This window comes from Monodon monoceros, unplaced genomic scaffold, assembly GCF_005190385.1.
Source record: "Monodon monoceros isolate NGI ecotype Baffin Bay Population unplaced genomic scaffold, NGI_Narwhal_1 Super_Scaffold_11, whole genome shotgun sequence".
NCBI classification, from domain to species: Eukaryota; Metazoa; Chordata; class Mammalia; order Artiodactyla; family Monodontidae; genus Monodon; species Monodon monoceros.
In genome coordinates this window covers 82,913,769-82,929,559 of record NW_021703767.1, presented here as the reverse complement: position 1 = coordinate 82,929,559, position 15,791 = coordinate 82,913,769, and the positions used below count along the sequence as shown (strand labels likewise).

At 54.4% G+C, this 15,791-nt stretch overlaps 1 protein-coding gene across 2 annotated transcripts; it reads left to right on the top strand.

Moving 5' to 3' along the window:
• Positions 1-30: 30 nt before the first annotated feature.
• On the top strand, positions 31-14,620 carry DVL3 (dishevelled segment polarity protein 3). 2 transcript variants are annotated; one of them, XM_029214964.1, is made up of 15 exons: positions 31-247; positions 5,650-5,719; positions 6,244-6,365; positions 6,486-6,595; positions 6,784-6,919; positions 7,077-7,170; positions 7,387-7,456; positions 8,094-8,233; positions 8,401-8,477; positions 8,586-8,653; positions 8,809-8,958; positions 9,558-9,689; positions 9,884-10,051; positions 13,301-13,516; positions 13,616-14,620. In XM_029214964.1, exons 1-15 carry the CDS (start codon positions 87-89, stop codon positions 14,050-14,052), a joined length of 2,151 nt encoding a protein of 716 aa, XP_029070797.1. In that variant the 5' UTR covers positions 31-86; the 3' UTR covers positions 14,053-14,620. The 2 variants fall into 2 exon arrangements, with proteins under 2 accessions (XP_029070797.1, XP_029070798.1); XM_029214965.1 differs by lacking the exon at positions 5,650-5,719 and having other exon boundaries at positions 216-247.
• Positions 14,621-15,791: the final 1,171 nt, after the last annotated feature.

Here is a 15,791-nt window from a genome sequence, read left to right as displayed (position 1 = left end):
GCCGCCGCCGCTGCCGCCGCCGGACGAGGCCCGGCCTCGCCGCCCGAGCAGGCAGCGCGCGGGCCGCCGGGCCCGAGGCCGGAGCCATGGGCGAGACCAAGATCATCTACCACCTGGACGGGCAGGAGACGCCGTACCTGGTGAAGCTGCCCCTGCCCGCCGAGCGCGTCACCTTGGCGGACTTTAAGGGCGTTCTGCAGCGACCCAGCTATAAGTTCTTCTTCAAGTCTATGGACGACGATTTCGGGTGAGGATGGCCCCGCCTCGCCTCCGGGGGACCCCGGCCCCTCCGGCTTCTAGGGGCCCACTCGGCCAGTTCGGACTCCCCTTGCTACACTGGTTTCTACCCCTACTCTGGATTCTAGGGGCGACTCGGCCATTTGGTCCCCACTGGCTTTTTCAGAGGCTGGAGTTCCAGCCCCTCTAGGGACTCTCCTTTCCCCTCTTGTGGGGGACCTTGGTCCCCTCGTTTAAGGGGACGTCCAACTCCCTAAGAGCAGTCAGTTCCAGCGCAGTCAAGCCCCCTCACCTCCTCAGAGACCAGCAGCCCACACAGACACACCTTCCCCCCCTCCACCCGTTCCAGAGCACTGTTCCCAACCCTCCTCCTGCCAACAGAGCCACCTTTCTAGCAGAGACTTCGGGTGTTCGGCACTCGGCCTTCGCCTTCTCCATCTTTTCAGCTCCACAACTCAGAGCCATATTTGGAATACGGAGCATCTAAGGGCTATGCTGTGGGACTTTGCACTGGCTGGGGAGTGCTCAGGCTGTAAGCTAAGGCCTGCAGCTCTGATGTTTACTTAGCTGTCTCCCCTGTCCCTTGTGGGCTGTTGGGGATGTTGTCAGGGAGCAGAGCACCTCACCCCTGAGGAGGATTCCCCACTAGCCCAGGTGCAGAGTCCCTCACAGAACTGGGGCCTCTTAATGGGAGGGCCAGGAAGGGTCTCTTGGTGTTCCTCCTCCCCTCCCTGGAGGGGTCTTATCCACCCAGCTGCAGGGCTTTGGACGGGCGGAGTTTTGGAAGCAGTGACTTCCCCTTTAAGAGGGGATGGAATGTTGGAGCCGGAAGGTTCTGTAGCAGCTGGCCTGGGAGGGGGAGCCTGGTGGATCCCCTCACCGCCCCCCCCCAACTCCCAGGGGACTGGGGGAGGGGGAGGCCCCCCACACTAGCCTGCCCCTCACTAACTGGGCACTGGGCCTGGAGGCCTGCGGGGAAGGCCTTCCCGGGCCCTCCCGGCCTAAAGGCCGCCTCTCCAGCCTAGCCAGAGGCCTACGCTGCTCTTTAGAGCAGAGGCCCAGAGCTGAGTGAGGGGAGAAATTCTTCTCCCCCGTGTTCATCAGCCTGGCTTCTCTCCAAGGACCCCAGCCCTCCTGGCTCTGGGACGCTAGCACCTTTTCTGTCTTCTGCATGTTTTGCTGTCACATTTCCCCTTGGAACTCAGGGTTTGTTGAGCCCAAGAGCTCATATGTGTGAAAGTGCTTTGTACAGTGGGAAGTGCTATGCGGCTTCTATTCTTGTTTCTGTTGTTGTTCCTGCCTTGGGGTTGGGTACTCCTAGTGTAGTAATGATTGTCTGGCTTCAGTCCAGAGACAGAGACCCCTGATTGGAAGATGCTGAAGAGGGATCCATCTGCAAGGGGTGGGAGTGAGGTGGGCAGATGCCTTGGTCTGATAAAGGAAGAATGGAGTTAGAAGAGACCAAGATACTGCCTCAGCGTATGGGATAGGGGAAAATCAGCTGCATTTCAGTACGCTGGGGCCACCCTGGGGTCAGGTGCCTTGAGGGACTGGGTTAGACCTGTGTCTCCACCTCCCACTCATCCCAGAGTCCACTGGGCCTAGCCCCCACCTCCTAAACCTAGATCTCTGTGGGCTGCCTCCCACTCTCCCCAGGCTGCTGTCAAGCCAGGCCTAACCCCCATTATATCCGCTCACTGTTGACTTAATATTGTTCTTTAAATCCACTGTCAGCCCACTCACGCTTTCTTAGTTTGACCTAGTCAATAATATGAAACCACAGGTCTGACATTCTATTTATATTTCTTTCTAAAATATGTTAAAAATAAATGTTTAACTCTCGAATTAAACATTCATTCAGATACACCTGAAGCCATCTTGCATTCATCAGTGGTACTGGAACTTGAACCGTCTTTTGCAAAATATTAGAGTAGGCCATTTTAGCAGGGTTGCGAACTATGGTAAAAATGAAGTGGAGGAGATTGATTTTGTTTTTATTTCTAGAAGGATTAATGATCAGGAGACCTGGTAGGGCTGTCTTGTCACAGAGGACAAACAACTAAGGAATATATATTTATATATGTATTTCATTTATTTATCAAACTCTTTTTATGGTGCTTACAGTGTGCAGACACTGATCTAAATGACTTTCAAATCTTTAGTCATTCAATGCTCTTTACAGTCCTGTGGAATAGGTAGTAATATCTCCAGTTTATAGATGAGGAAACTAGAGCACAGAAAACTTAAGTAACTTACTTACCCAAGGTCACACAGCTAATAAGTGACAGAGCTTATTAGGAACCTGGTTCCAAAGTCTAAGGCGTTAATCACACAATTGTAGGTATTATCATCATTTAACAGGTACATCCTCTCTGAGGGAGATGCTGAGCCTTGGCAAACTGTATAGGTGATAGGGCTGCCCCTTATCCCAGCCCCTTGAGACGGAGGTCTGGCAGGGCCCAGCAACCTCTGCTGACAGATGGGAAAGTGGGTCAGAGGAGGAAGGCTGCCATCTCCTCCAGCTTTCCAGGCTCTCCCTCTGGGGTTCTGGTGTGTAAGACTTGAGGATTCCCAACTCCCATCTGGTCTCCAGAAGTATTTGCCAAGCTCAGGGTAGGTCCAGCCCTCTTAAATTATTTGGGATATAGAAGAAGAATTAAACATTTTCAGCACTGAGGGGATAGTGGATGGAAGAACAAGGTACCACCATTTGAGGGGCCTTGAGCCATGGGAGGAATAACATGGGAAGTCAGGCCACTAACTGTTTTGCTCCCCGCTCCATGTCACACACTAGCCTGTCTCTGGGCCTTCTACCTGGAGTACTTCTTTTCCCTTGTCTTCTCCAGGTCCAAATTCTCCTTTCCTCTGGGTTGCACTTTTAAAGCTATGGCACTTATTCCTATTTATCCTTATACCTACCCAGCTCCTAGCCAGGACCTAACACTAAATAATACTCAGTAGATGTCTGTCCAGTGAACACATCTGCTGCTCTTACAGCTCTGATCACTTCCCACTTGCAATATACTCATGTGAACTATGCATTGGACAGTAACCTCCAAGGACAAGACAGGCTCCAGGTCTAATGCTTCTTGAGATCCATGCAATGGCAAGCACAAAACTTAAAGCCCACTGGGCTCTTGGCAAAGGCTTTTTAATTGAATGAACAAGGAGTGATAAGCAGATTTATTTGGCCCCTGCCCTTCGAAACTTACACCTAGTTAGAAAGAGAGTATGGATCCCACAAAACATTGACAAAGTTAGTAAATAGTTTTTAGTGTATGCCTAGACCATGCCAGGCACTTACAAATCTCACTTACCAGGATGAGACAAAGGCTTGGAAAAGTCAAGAAACCTCTCTAAGATAGGAGGGCTAATAAGTAGCAGAATTGGAATTTGAACCCAGATTTGTCCGACTCCACTTGGGGTGTGTGTGTGTGTGTGAGTGCATAAATGCTGCAGAACCCTGAGCCATTCAGCTCCACAGCGGGAAGGGGAGGCCTGTCTGAGGTCCCCCAAGGCTCCCGAAGATCAGCTGATCATTGTGAGTCAGCAGAGCCTTGGTGACCTGTCGGTGACCCCCAGAAAGAGAGGAAACATCTGTAGTGCTGAGCTGTGTGGTGGGGCCTCAGCAGCAGTTTCCCACCACAGGGCTGCTGAGACCCTCTCCAAAGCAGATCACAGTCCCTGCCACGTGACCCACATACCTCCTTTTAATTTGAGCCCCAGTTCCCATGGGGGCTGCGAGCTTGGGGTGCCCTGTGGTCAGACTGACTGGTGGGTCTGAGCTATCTCTGTGTCCCTGTTTTCTAGCTTGTTCTGTCTCCAGGCTTTCTGCCATGGTGGGCCTGAGCAGGATGATTTGAGCTGCTTTCCTGGGGTTGCTGTGGGGTTGGAAACAGTGGAGGAGCCAAAGCTGAAGGGGAGGGAGGAGGGCAGTCTCAGCCTTCGAACTTGGCTGTGAGTCCAAGAATGTGAGCATCACAAGAAGCCAAGCACGTCCCGAGCTCTGGGCAGGAGCTGCTTTAAGAAAAAGGGAGGACTGGGCTTCCCAGCCTCCTTCCTTGCTGTCTTCCCTCTCTGCTCATAACTCCAGGCATGTGTCTTCCTCTTGCCCCTGATCACAGCTTTCTAGCTCTGTGCTCCTGGGGTATTTGATCAGTCTGGGGGTGCAGGCCTCAAGCTTTTCTATCTCCTTTCCTGGCCCCATATTGTAGTTGTGGTCTGACTTCTTGCCTCACTGCATGCCCCAGGCCAAACTACATGCCTGTGACTACATCCTACCCTCCCCGCATCCGCCACCCCATGTCCCACATCACTGTCTCCCACACCGTCACCCTCCACACAGACCCACATCACCTCTCTCACTGTACGGGAAAGAATGTGAAATACCATGGAAAGAATATGGGGTTTGGAGTCAGACGAGCTTGGGGTGGAATTCCAGCTCTGACATCTAGCTCTGTGACCTTGAACAAGTCACTGATTGTTTCTCAGTTTCCTTATTCATAAAATCAGGATCATACGGTCTATACAATGAGGCTGATGTGAAGATTATACATTCTAACTATAGGGAGATAAGATGGTATAATAGGTAAGAATAAAGGCTTTGGAATCAGGCTGACCAGGATTCAAATTCCATCTCTTCACTTATTAATCGTGTGACTGTAGGTAAATTTCTGAACCTACTGAGCCTTGGTTTCCCCATCTGTATCTATTTTATAACATTACTATGAATGTTAAACGAAGTGATACAAGTAAAGTACTTAGCTTTGTGCTTGGCCTATAATATTGGGTTGGCCAAAAAGTTCCTTGGGGTTTTTCCATAAGATGTTACGGAAAAATCCGAACGCACTTTTTGGCCAACCCAATACATGCTCAATATATGAGAGCAGTTGTTACTAATGTCATAGTGGCAGTAGAGGATGTTTGGTAAATGCCTTCTCCCCTTCTCTTTCCTAATTTCCTTAAATTCCTCATCCACATCTCCCACAAGAATACTAGGATTCCCAAATGAGAAGGGAAGAACAGTGATACGGGTGTGCTTTTTCCTAGTTTAGGGTCAGAGGGAAAGATAAAGTCCAGCCCAGGAGAGCCATTGTTAGGATGGGTACAGCTCTCGAGATTCTAGGGGGCGACTGCACTCATTGGGGACAGTGATTTGTCAGGTGTAATTTGCAATCACCTGATGACCAAGAGGATGCCCCAGGAAGGCAGATGGCCTGGGCATGGCTGGTGTCTTCCTGGTGGTGACAAAGAGCTGTCCCTGGTCAGCCCATCCCTGCTCCCATTTGAACAGGCTTATGCTGGTGGTTTGATTCCCAGTTTAGGGTAGAGGACCCCCTGAGAGTTGGGGTTGTGAGGATGCCTCCGATTCCACCTCAGAAAGCTCGCTCTGACACCCACCTTTCCCTGCAGAGTGGTGAAGGAGGAGATCTCGGACGACAATGCCAAGCTGCCCTGCTTCAATGGCCGGGTGGTGTCCTGGGTAAGGAGCCCCCCTCAGCCCTCTCCACCTGCATTCCTGCAGTGGGCTGGATGGAGGAAAGGCATTGCTGAGACTGTGGTTTTATGCTTCAGTATCTGAATATTCCTTGAGTTTTCTAACTGAACTGACTCTCACCCCAGATTCTGTAGCTTCGGTGAAAAGTGAGGGAGTGGTGAGAAGGGGGAAAAGAGAGACAGAAATACACGTTGGAGACAAAAACGTCTCCTATGTCCTCTGAGGTACTTTGCCTCAGGTTCCCTTCTGTCACTTGCTGACCTCTACCTTGGACCTCTGACTCTTGTTCTCTGCCCCCATCCCACTTCACCAACCCATGCCTCCCAGCCTCCTCATCAACCCAGCAGTGGGTCCATTCCTCATCTCAGCTGACCTAACACAGTCCTGTTTCTTCTCCCTGCATGTCCCTTGCTTCATTCTCCCCAAGTCTCATGCCCTGCCAGAAGCCAACTATCCCCTTTTCCCTGGGGCCCCTGCGCCCTACTATCCATGCATTTTCTCCCCATCAGCTGGTGTCGGCTGAGGGCTCACACCCAGAGCCAGCTCCCTTCTGTGCTGACAACCCATCGGAACTGCCACTGCCCATGGAGCGCACAGGAGGCATTGGGGACTCCCGGCCCCCATCCTTCCAGTGAGTGTGACCTGAGGGTGGGGAGGGCCCATGGGGGAGGTCTGCGTCAGCTCAGCTCAGGGCTGGGGGAGGGAGCCCCCAGCCTGCCCCCTCCCCCACCAAGTCCTCTCTTCCCTGCAGCCCTCATGCTGGTGGGGGCAGCCAGGAGAACCTGGACAATGACACAGAGACTGACTCCTTGGTGTCTGCCCAGCGAGAGCGGCCACGACGGAGGGATGGCCCAGAGCACAGTGCGTCTTCCCTGAACAGACACCTTCCCCACCCCCACCCCGCCCCCCCGCAGCTTCCACTCAGCTACCCACCTCTCTGCCCTACTTCCTGAGTTCTGGGTACGCCTGGCCCCAGTGCAGCCCCTGCTCCTTCCTCGCTCCTCTTTCTCTCCTGCATCTGTGAACCCAGCTGCCTCCATCTCCTGCAGCAACCCGGCTAAATGGAACTGCAAAGGGGGAGCGGCGGCGAGAGCCAGGGGGGTATGACAGCTCATCCACCCTTATGAGCAGCGAGTTGGAAACCACCAGCTTCTTTGATTCAGATGAGGATGACTCCACCAGCAGGTGGGGCTTTGGTTTCATGGGTACTGTGGGACAGGTGACCCCGGAGGAGCCCTGAACCCTGAGGATGCTGGGCCCCTGGGCGGGCCCTGGGCCCTGCGCTGCCTCTTATGGGGCAGGGCTGGGCCAGCTCGGTGGGGAATGACTGTGGGCCCCACAGGTTCAGCAGCTCCACAGAGCAGAGCAGCGCCTCACGCCTGATGAGAAGACACAAGCGGCGGCGGCGGAAGCAGAAGGTTTCGCGGATTGAGAGGGTATGGAGCTGAGATGTTAGGGTGGGTGGGAGCAGACCGAGCCCTCCTGCCCAGGCAGGGCCAGAGTCTGTGCTTCCTTAGACCCCCTCCCCTTGGGTCAGGGTTTAGAACCTGAGAGGGGAGGTGGTGCTGAGGGCTCACCTTGAGGCGGAGCCAGGTGGGAGCAGTGAGTTCCTGCCAGCACTGCCTGCTACTCAGGGCCTCTGTCTGTTCCAGTCCTCGTCCTTCAGCAGCATCACGGACTCCACCATGTCACTCAACATCATCACGGTCACTCTCAACATGGGTGAGTCTGGTGAAACAACTCTCGTGAGCACCTGCTACATGCCAGACGCTGGGCAGACTCGAGGAGTTCAGAGAGGCACAGGCTACGTTCCCTGCCCTCAAGAAGTTCTCTTTCATAAGCATAAATTGGTACATACACTGATCACTTCAGTAGCTCATGATCAGGGCTATGACAGAGATAAGCACAGAGAGCTATGGACGCAGAGAATGGCATCCGGGAAGACTTCCTAGAGGAAGTGATTTCTGATTCCTCCCCGCTTCCCATTTTTCAGGCACTGCATTCTTGCTCTCTGATTTCTACCCTAGGTGCTCTTCTTTAGGAGATAGCTGGATGTAGGGAAAAGAGCCCCAACTTTGGAATTTAAATCTGAGTTTGAATCCTGACTCTGCCACTTCATGGCTTAGAAAAGTCACTTAAATTCTCTGAACCTCAGTTGTCTGCTCTGTAAAACAGGACTGAGTCCCTACCTCATAGCCAACGAGGATCAAGTGAAAGCATGTTTGAGCGTGTGGAATACAGTGCCTGACTCAGGTCCAATAAGTGTTAGTTCTTGTCCCTTTCTACCCTTTTCTAATATGGGGCTTGGAATTTGGGTAGGAACTTGGTTCCTCTCTCAAGGTCTTGTTACTCCCTGTAGAAAAGTATAACTTCTTGGGTATCTCCATTGTGGGCCAAAGCAACGAGCGTGGTGACGGAGGCATCTACATTGGCTCTATCATGAAGGGGGGGGCCGTGGCTGCTGATGGACGCATCGAGCCAGGAGATATGCTGTTACAGGTACCATTGCCCACCGTGGGTGGTGGTATGGATAGGGATGGGGAGATGTCCATGCCGTCTGTACCCTGCTTCTTGGTAAGGGGAAGACCCCCTGGCCCACCAAACTCAGCTTCCCTACCCACCTCCCCAGCACAGCTGCTTATCCCACTCCTGGTCCTCTTTCCCAGGTAAACGAGATCAACTTTGAGAACATGAGTAATGACGACGCGGTCCGGGTACTGCGGGAGATCGTGCACAAACCAGGGTATGGATGGCATTGGGGAGGAGGGGACAGGTATTTCTGGCTATCAGGCAAGGGGCTTGGTTTGGCCTCCGCACATCCTGCCCTTACTAGGGACACCCTTGCTTTCAGGCCCATCACCTTGACTGTAGCCAAGTGCTGGGACCCAAGTCCACGTGGGTGCTTCACACTGCCCAGGAGTAAGTGGATGGGGCAGTTGGCCCTAAAGCTGGTGCTTGACCTATGTGAGCCCTATCTCTCCTTCCTTCCGTGTTACCCTGAACCCTCATACCTACCCTGTTGGGCCAAGCAGTAGGCAGGGCAGGCAGCCCCTGACTCCTCATCCTCCCCGCAGGCGAGCCCATCCGGCCCATTGACCCCGCGGCCTGGGTCTCCCACACTGCAGCCATGACCGGCACCTTCCCTGCCTACGGCATGAGCCCCTCCCTGAGCACCATCACCTCCACCAGCTCCTCCATCACCAGCTCCATCCCTGACACAGAGCGTGAGTGTCCAACCCTGACCCCTGGGCCCAGCAGACAGGGCCAGCTGGGAGGGACTGCTGAAGGCCCACCTGGAGCCTCTTGCTTGAGCGTCAGAGGGGGCTGGAGAGGAGAAGACTCAGTTCATTCCAGCTACCTTACTCTGCAGTTTTCCTCAGTGGATGCTGACCCTCACCAAACAGAGTTTGCTTCTGAACCTGTACTGAGCACTCAGTAAGCCTCAGTTTCCTCTCGTGAAATGGGACTAATGATATGCACTTTACCAGGTTCCTGGGGGTTTAATGAGAGGATACAAGTAAAGCATCAGTCACAGTGTGGCATAAAGTAAGCACTCAGTAAATGACTGCCTTTTTATTATCATAGCACGCATTATACACTGGGCTAAGCCCCTTCATTTACACTATTTAATTCTCTCTTTAAATATCCTGTGAAATAGATACTAAAGTCCCTATTTTTATGGAAGAGGAAACTGAGTGTCCAACAAATCGGTGATTTGCTCGACATTGGTCCATGCTATTAGGTGGTACAGCTGGAATGCAAACTTCTGTGTACCTAGCTCCATAGCCCCTTTCTGCCTCACCATTCTGCCTCCTACCCCCAGGCCTAGACGACTTCCACCTGTCCATCCACAGTGACATGGCCGCCATCGTAAAAGCCATGGCCTCCCCTGAATCCGGGCTGGAGGTCCGTGACAGGATGTGGCTCAAGATTACCATCCCCAATGCTTTCATCGGTGAGAGGGCCCCATGGTGGGATGAAGGACAGGGTGGAGAGCAGTGGGGCAGGGCAGGCCGGGGGGCGGGGGGGCCAAGAACTCCCATGGGCCACTCCTTTGAGCTGGAATCAGCACTAGCCTCATGGCTTCTGTGAGGCCAGAAGAGCCCAGGTCAGGTGGGCCTCCCAGTCAAGTGGCAGCCTTGCCCTTAGGCTCGGATGTGGTGGACTGGCTGTACCACAACGTGGAAGGCTTCACTGACCGGCGAGAGGCCCGCAAATACGCCAGCAACCTGCTGAAGGCCGGCTTCATCCGCCACACTGTCAACAAGATCACCTTCTCTGAGCAGTGCTACTACATCTTCGGCGACCTCTGTGGCAGTACGTGCCTCCCCCACCTCCTTGCCCTGTCTCCTGCTTGGAAGTGGAGAGTTGCCCGGGGATGTGGCAGCAGACTCTAGGGAACCCAGATGAGGGGGTAGCAGAGCTGGGGGAATCTCGAGACCGGACAGTTCTGTGGTAGAGGCAGAGCCCAGTCCAGCCTCTTTACCTGCCCTACATCCCCCTCTGGGGGCTGGCATTTTCTAAGTGCCTGCTCTGTGCCCGGCACCGTGCTGATTGTTTCTAAAGCATCATCTCACTCTCATTCAAGCCTCACAACCTCCCCACAGCCCTTGGGGAGACGGATTACTATCCCTGTTTTCAGATGAGGAAACTGAGACTTAAAGAAGTTAAGCAGTCCATCCCACGTTTCACAGCTAGAAGCAGAGGAGCTAGGCCTTGGATCTAGGTCTTTCTGGCTCCAGATCCTTTGTTCTTCCCACCATCAGGGTTGTCCTAGGTGTGTGGTGCTGCAGAAACATTGTCCCAGCAAGGCCAAACAGAGTTCCTAGCCTTGGCCCCTGCTCACCCTCACAGCACCAAGCAGCTTCCACTAAGGCAGGACGTCCTGGAGCTGGCCTGAGGCCTCAAGTCCACAGCCTCCTCAGACCTCTCAGGGTGGGGCTGTGCCTCTCAGTGAAGCTGGAAAAGCTGTCAGGGTCAGGCTGTAGAGGACTCTGTAAGCTGTACCAAGGAATTTGGACTTGATCCTGAGAGAGTACAAAGCCAATGAGGGTTATTAAGCAGGAGAAGTATGTAGGGAACCCCCATTCTCCGGAGCCTGTGGACAGCTCTCAGGAAGAGGAGTCCTCAAAACAGGGCAGCAGAGCTCAGGATTGGGAGCTGAAGCACGGCCCCAGCAGCCACCCCTGTCTGAGGGAGGCTTCTCTCAGCCCAGTGGTGCTGGCTGGAGTCCAAAAGCTAGCCCTTAAAATGCTTCAGATTAGGTTCTAGGGGCTAGAAAGGTTGTCCTTGTGGAGCATAAGTCCCTGGTGTAGGCTGGGTGGGGTCCCTGTCCCTCAGCAGCTCTGGCATGGCCCCATGGAGTAGTAATAGATGCATAAGGTTTTGGAGTTAGTTTTTGTTTTTGTTTTTGTTTTGCGGTACGCGGGCCTCTCACTGTTATGGCCTCTCCCGTTGCGGAGCACAGGCTCCAGACGTGCAGGCTCAGCGGCCATGGCTTGCGGGCCCAGCTGCTCCGCGGCCTGTGGGATCTTCCCAGACCGGGGCACGAACCCGTGTCCCCTGCATCGGCAAGCGGACTCTCAACCACTGCACCACCAGGGAAGCCCTGGAGTTAGTTTTGAGTTCAGATTTTAGCTCCACCCTCACTGTGTGAACATGAGTAAGTGACACAGCCTCTCAGTGCCTTGATTTCTTGATCTGTAAGATGGAGATAACAGTAAAACTTATAGGTCTGTTTTGAGAATGATATAAGATAATGTATGTAATGCTTTTAGGACTATGTTTGGCCCACAGTAATTGCTCTAAAAAAGTTGTCCATTTATCATATATTTAATTCTAAGATGAACATTTTTTTCACATTTCAGTATCTCTGAAATTGGGGTGCATCTTATAATCAATGGCTTCTTAGACTCAGTCAAATACGGCTATTATTATCATCATTAGTAGAAGTGAGCCCTGGCCCCAAACCTTCATGGGTACATAAAGCTTCTCAGGATAGCTGTGGCTTTTGCTCAGAGAGACATTGTTCCATCCCAGGGGCATTCTGGGTCTCCTACCCATGGACCAAGTCCAGCAGGAGCCGAGCTCAGGGAGATGCTGACAGGACAGGTCTTTTCCTTCTCACTGGTGAGGTCTCCTCAGTTGGGAGTACAGCAAGGTTCAAAGGGAATAGCTGGGGACCTGGGTAACCCCCGGAGCACACAGTCACTCCCCATGGGATGACAGCCTGGCAGCTGAAGTGGTCACCGAGGCACGCCCCTGCTTCCCACCGCCACCACCTCTCATGCTAGCTGCCGGCCTTGACTGATGGTTTGGCTGGTAGATTCCGTAGGCTGCCTCAGCCCCCTCTCCTGACCTCTTCTCCCCTGTAAGGTTGGCTCAGCTCCCTTAAGGGCTTGCAACAAAGGGCTCAGTCTGTATCCAGCAGCTGGCTCCTGGGCAATTGCAGCTCTCTCAGAGCTCTGGGACCTGGTACGGGTGGTCCCAGAGAACCAGGGACCTGATCACCCCAGGGACCTGTGAACAAGGGGTGTCCCAGGCAGGCAGGTCTAGTGGCCCCTTATACTCCCTTCCAGATAGTTCCAACATTGGTGGGAGCAGCCTTGCCTGTGCACAGTTTACTGGGGAGTCAGAGTCATGAAAGAAGTAATGTTAGTGCAGTGACTCAAGTGCTGTGAAGAACTAGGCCTGGCTGGGAATGGGGTGGAGAGCACAGAGGAGGCATCTAAGTTGTTCTGTTTCTGGACCCTTCCACCCCACTCCCACCCTCCCCAGAAGCACCAGAAAATTGATCTGGGCCAAGGGCCTTCTGTGTGGGGAGGCTCTGAAAGGCCCTGTGTTCATTCTGGCTTTTAATGGGTGTTTTTTTAGTCCTAAGTGAGTGAGGAGGGCTAAATTTCCCCAAACTGCCCCCTCCTCCTTACTAATGCCCTCATCTGGAAAGGTAAAGTAAGCAACTCTTAGCTTCTGCTCTGGCTGCAGTTTGGGTTGACCTCAGGCTGGTCATTTAACCTCTCTGGACTTCACTTTCTTCATCTGGAAAAAGTGTGACTAATAACCTTCCTCATGGGGTGGTAACGTTTGCGTGAGATGAAGTGCTTGCACTGTACCTGAGGAAGTGCAGGTATGCAGTAGCTGGCGGCTGTCTGGTATTTCAGCCTCCCATATTCCCCATCCTACCCTTCCCGTAAGGGAACAGAGTAGGGAGGGCGATTGCCAAGCAAGAGTTTTGCCCCTTCCTCCAGCCCACGGAGGAAGGAGGAGAAACTGGGATTTGGCACTGAGCATCTGAAGTGGTGACTCAGGGCCTTCCTGGGGACGGTTTTCTCGGGGGCTGGCTCTGCAGGATCTCCCTCCCCACCACCTCTGGAGGGTGACAGAGGGGGTCTGAAGGAGTGAGAGATCTCTGGCCTGTCCCTCCTCCCGTTCTGGTGGGACACTGCCACTGCTGTCACTGTCTTCCCAAACGCACCCACCGGGCCGAGGCTGGGCATCTCTCTGCTGACTGCGGGTGCGAAGGCATGGGATAGACCCAGCTCAGATGCCCTCCCCTCCCCTCCACAGACATGGCCAACCTCTCCCTCCACGATCATGATGGCTCCAGCGGCGCCTCCGACCAGGACACGCTGGCCCCTCTGCCGCACCCAGGGGCTGCCCCTTGGCCCATGGCTTTCCCTTACCAGTACCCGCCGCCCCCGCACCCCTACAACCCGCACCCAGGCTTCCCCGAGCTGGGGTACAGCTATGGCGGGGGCAGCGCCAGCAGTCAGCACAGTGAAGGTAAGGCGGTGGGGGTCGTGGAGGGAGCTCCAGGCGAGCCCCAGGCTTCCTCTGCAAGCTCTGAGTGTCCCCCACCCCGTCCCTGCCTGTCCCCTGCAGGCAGCCGGAGCAGTGGCTCCAACCGTAGCGGCAGCGACCGGCGGAAGGAGAAGGACCCGAAGACCGGGGACTCGAAGTCGGGCGGCAGCGGCAGCGAGTCGGACCACACGACCCGCAGCAGCCTGCGGGGGGCGCGGGAGCGGGCGCCCAGCGAGCGCTCGGGTCCTGCCGCCAGCGAGCACAGCCACCGCAGCCACCACTCGCTGGCCAGCAGCCTGCGCAGCCATCACACGCACCCGAGCTACGGCCCCCCCGGGGTGCCCCCTCTCTACGGCCCCCCCATGCTGATGATGCCCCCACCGCCTGCGGCCGTGGGGCCCCCGGGAGCCCCTCCGGGCCGCGACCTGGCCTCCGTGCCCCCTGAACTGACCGCCAGCAGACAGTCCTTCCGCATGGCCATGGGAAACCCCAGTGAGTTCTTTGTGGATGTGATGTGAGCAGGGCCCCTTCCCCACTTCCATCCCACCCCGCCCCGGGCAGGCCGCGTCCCTTTCTCCGTCCGTCCGTCATTTTTACTTTGGTACCTGAAAGGGAAATAAATGGAACTAAATCCAGGCCCGCTAACCGCTCGCTGGGTGCAGCGAGGGCAGGGTGCACCTGATCGCCACTGCAGCCCCTAACCTGCCACCAGCCCCGGCTTGTTCCTCTGCCCACTAACCGCTGCACAGGACTTCCCGGGATCCTTCGTGTCCCTGGGACCCGAACTGCTGGTGCTGCTCCTTACCACCTGCCATCACCACCACACAGACTTCAGGAGCTGACCCAGCGGTGCCCTTGAGGGCCTGCATACCCCTCATCCCCACTTTCCCTCCCTCAGTTCTTTTTCACCATTCATTCAGCTGCATCATCCCTCTATTAACCCATCCCCTCAAGCATGCATGCCGATTTCTTGGTTTTTCCCCTTAGTACTGATACAAAAAAAAAAAAAGACTTGCTTCCTCTGCCCCTCCTCCTAACTGCCCTTGCTACTGCCTCAGCCCCGCACCCTAGAGCTGTAGCCACCTCCAGTAACCATCCACAGTAACTCCACCTGCGCTCAACCTTAGCAGAAGCCCAGCGGGCCCCCTCAGTTGCCTGAGCTGCTAGTGGATTCCAGGGAGCATCTGTGCTCTATACCCAGCCCCACCGCTGCCCCATGCCTGCTCGGTGTGCTGGTTCCTTCAGACCCTAACCCTACTAACCAGCAGGCTCATCTCACCTCGGGGCCTGAAACATTTCTTTTCTTTCTTTTTTCCTCCCCCAATTTTTCCTGGGCCTGGAGCAGCCAAGAATTTCGGGCTGTTTGACTTTCTGTGAGCCCCCAGCGAGGGGAGGCCCAGCCTCCAAGGAGACCAGGAGCCCTGCTTCAGCAGCCCCTCAGGGCTTCCCAAGGATATTTCAGCCCCCATACCCACACTTTAACCCGTTGAGTCACTAGGCTTCTGAGGAGCACCCAGCCTCTCGCCCATGTGTGAGAGACTCTCTCTCTTTTCCCTCTCTCCCTCTTTCTCACACACACCTCCCCCATCCCCTGCCCCAACACACACGTGCCTATGCAAGTTCACTTAAGCCTCAGGGCTGGTCCCTGACCAGAGGGCTGGACCCTCTCTCCCAGTCCGCTCCTAGGTCATGGGGCTGGTCCCCTGATTTCTCTCTCCCTTTCTTCATAGCCCTCAAACCTCCCACACGTGTCCCCATAATATTTCTATCTGGTTAAAGCCCATAATCTGGGTCTCAGGTTGGGCTCAGCGCAGGACCCCCCCAGGCAACTGACAGGCTGTTCTCACCCTGCCTCGTGCCCCACACACCCTCCTGTGTTTTCACCATCACCATGATAACCCAGAGCAAGGTTAGGCAGGGTGACTTCTGGGACTTCCAGACAGAGTGCCAAGTTTTAGTTTTTACCTTATTCTCCCATTTAAGCAAATCACAACTTTCTCTGTGAGCCTCTTCTATAAATTCTGGCTCACCTAGGCTTCCATATTTTTAGGTCTGGGATGTCAAGCGTAAGATGAAGTCCTAAGCTCCAGGTCTTGGAGCAATCCAGGGTAGGGGTATTTTGGCATTCATTCATTTAACAAATATTCCCTGGGATTTGGGGTGCATGAGGGCTGTGTTAGAAGTGTGACTCAGTCTTGCCTTTCTTCTGGGAGCTCTAGGTTTGCTCCCAACCCAGAACATGGTTTCCTCTAGCCAC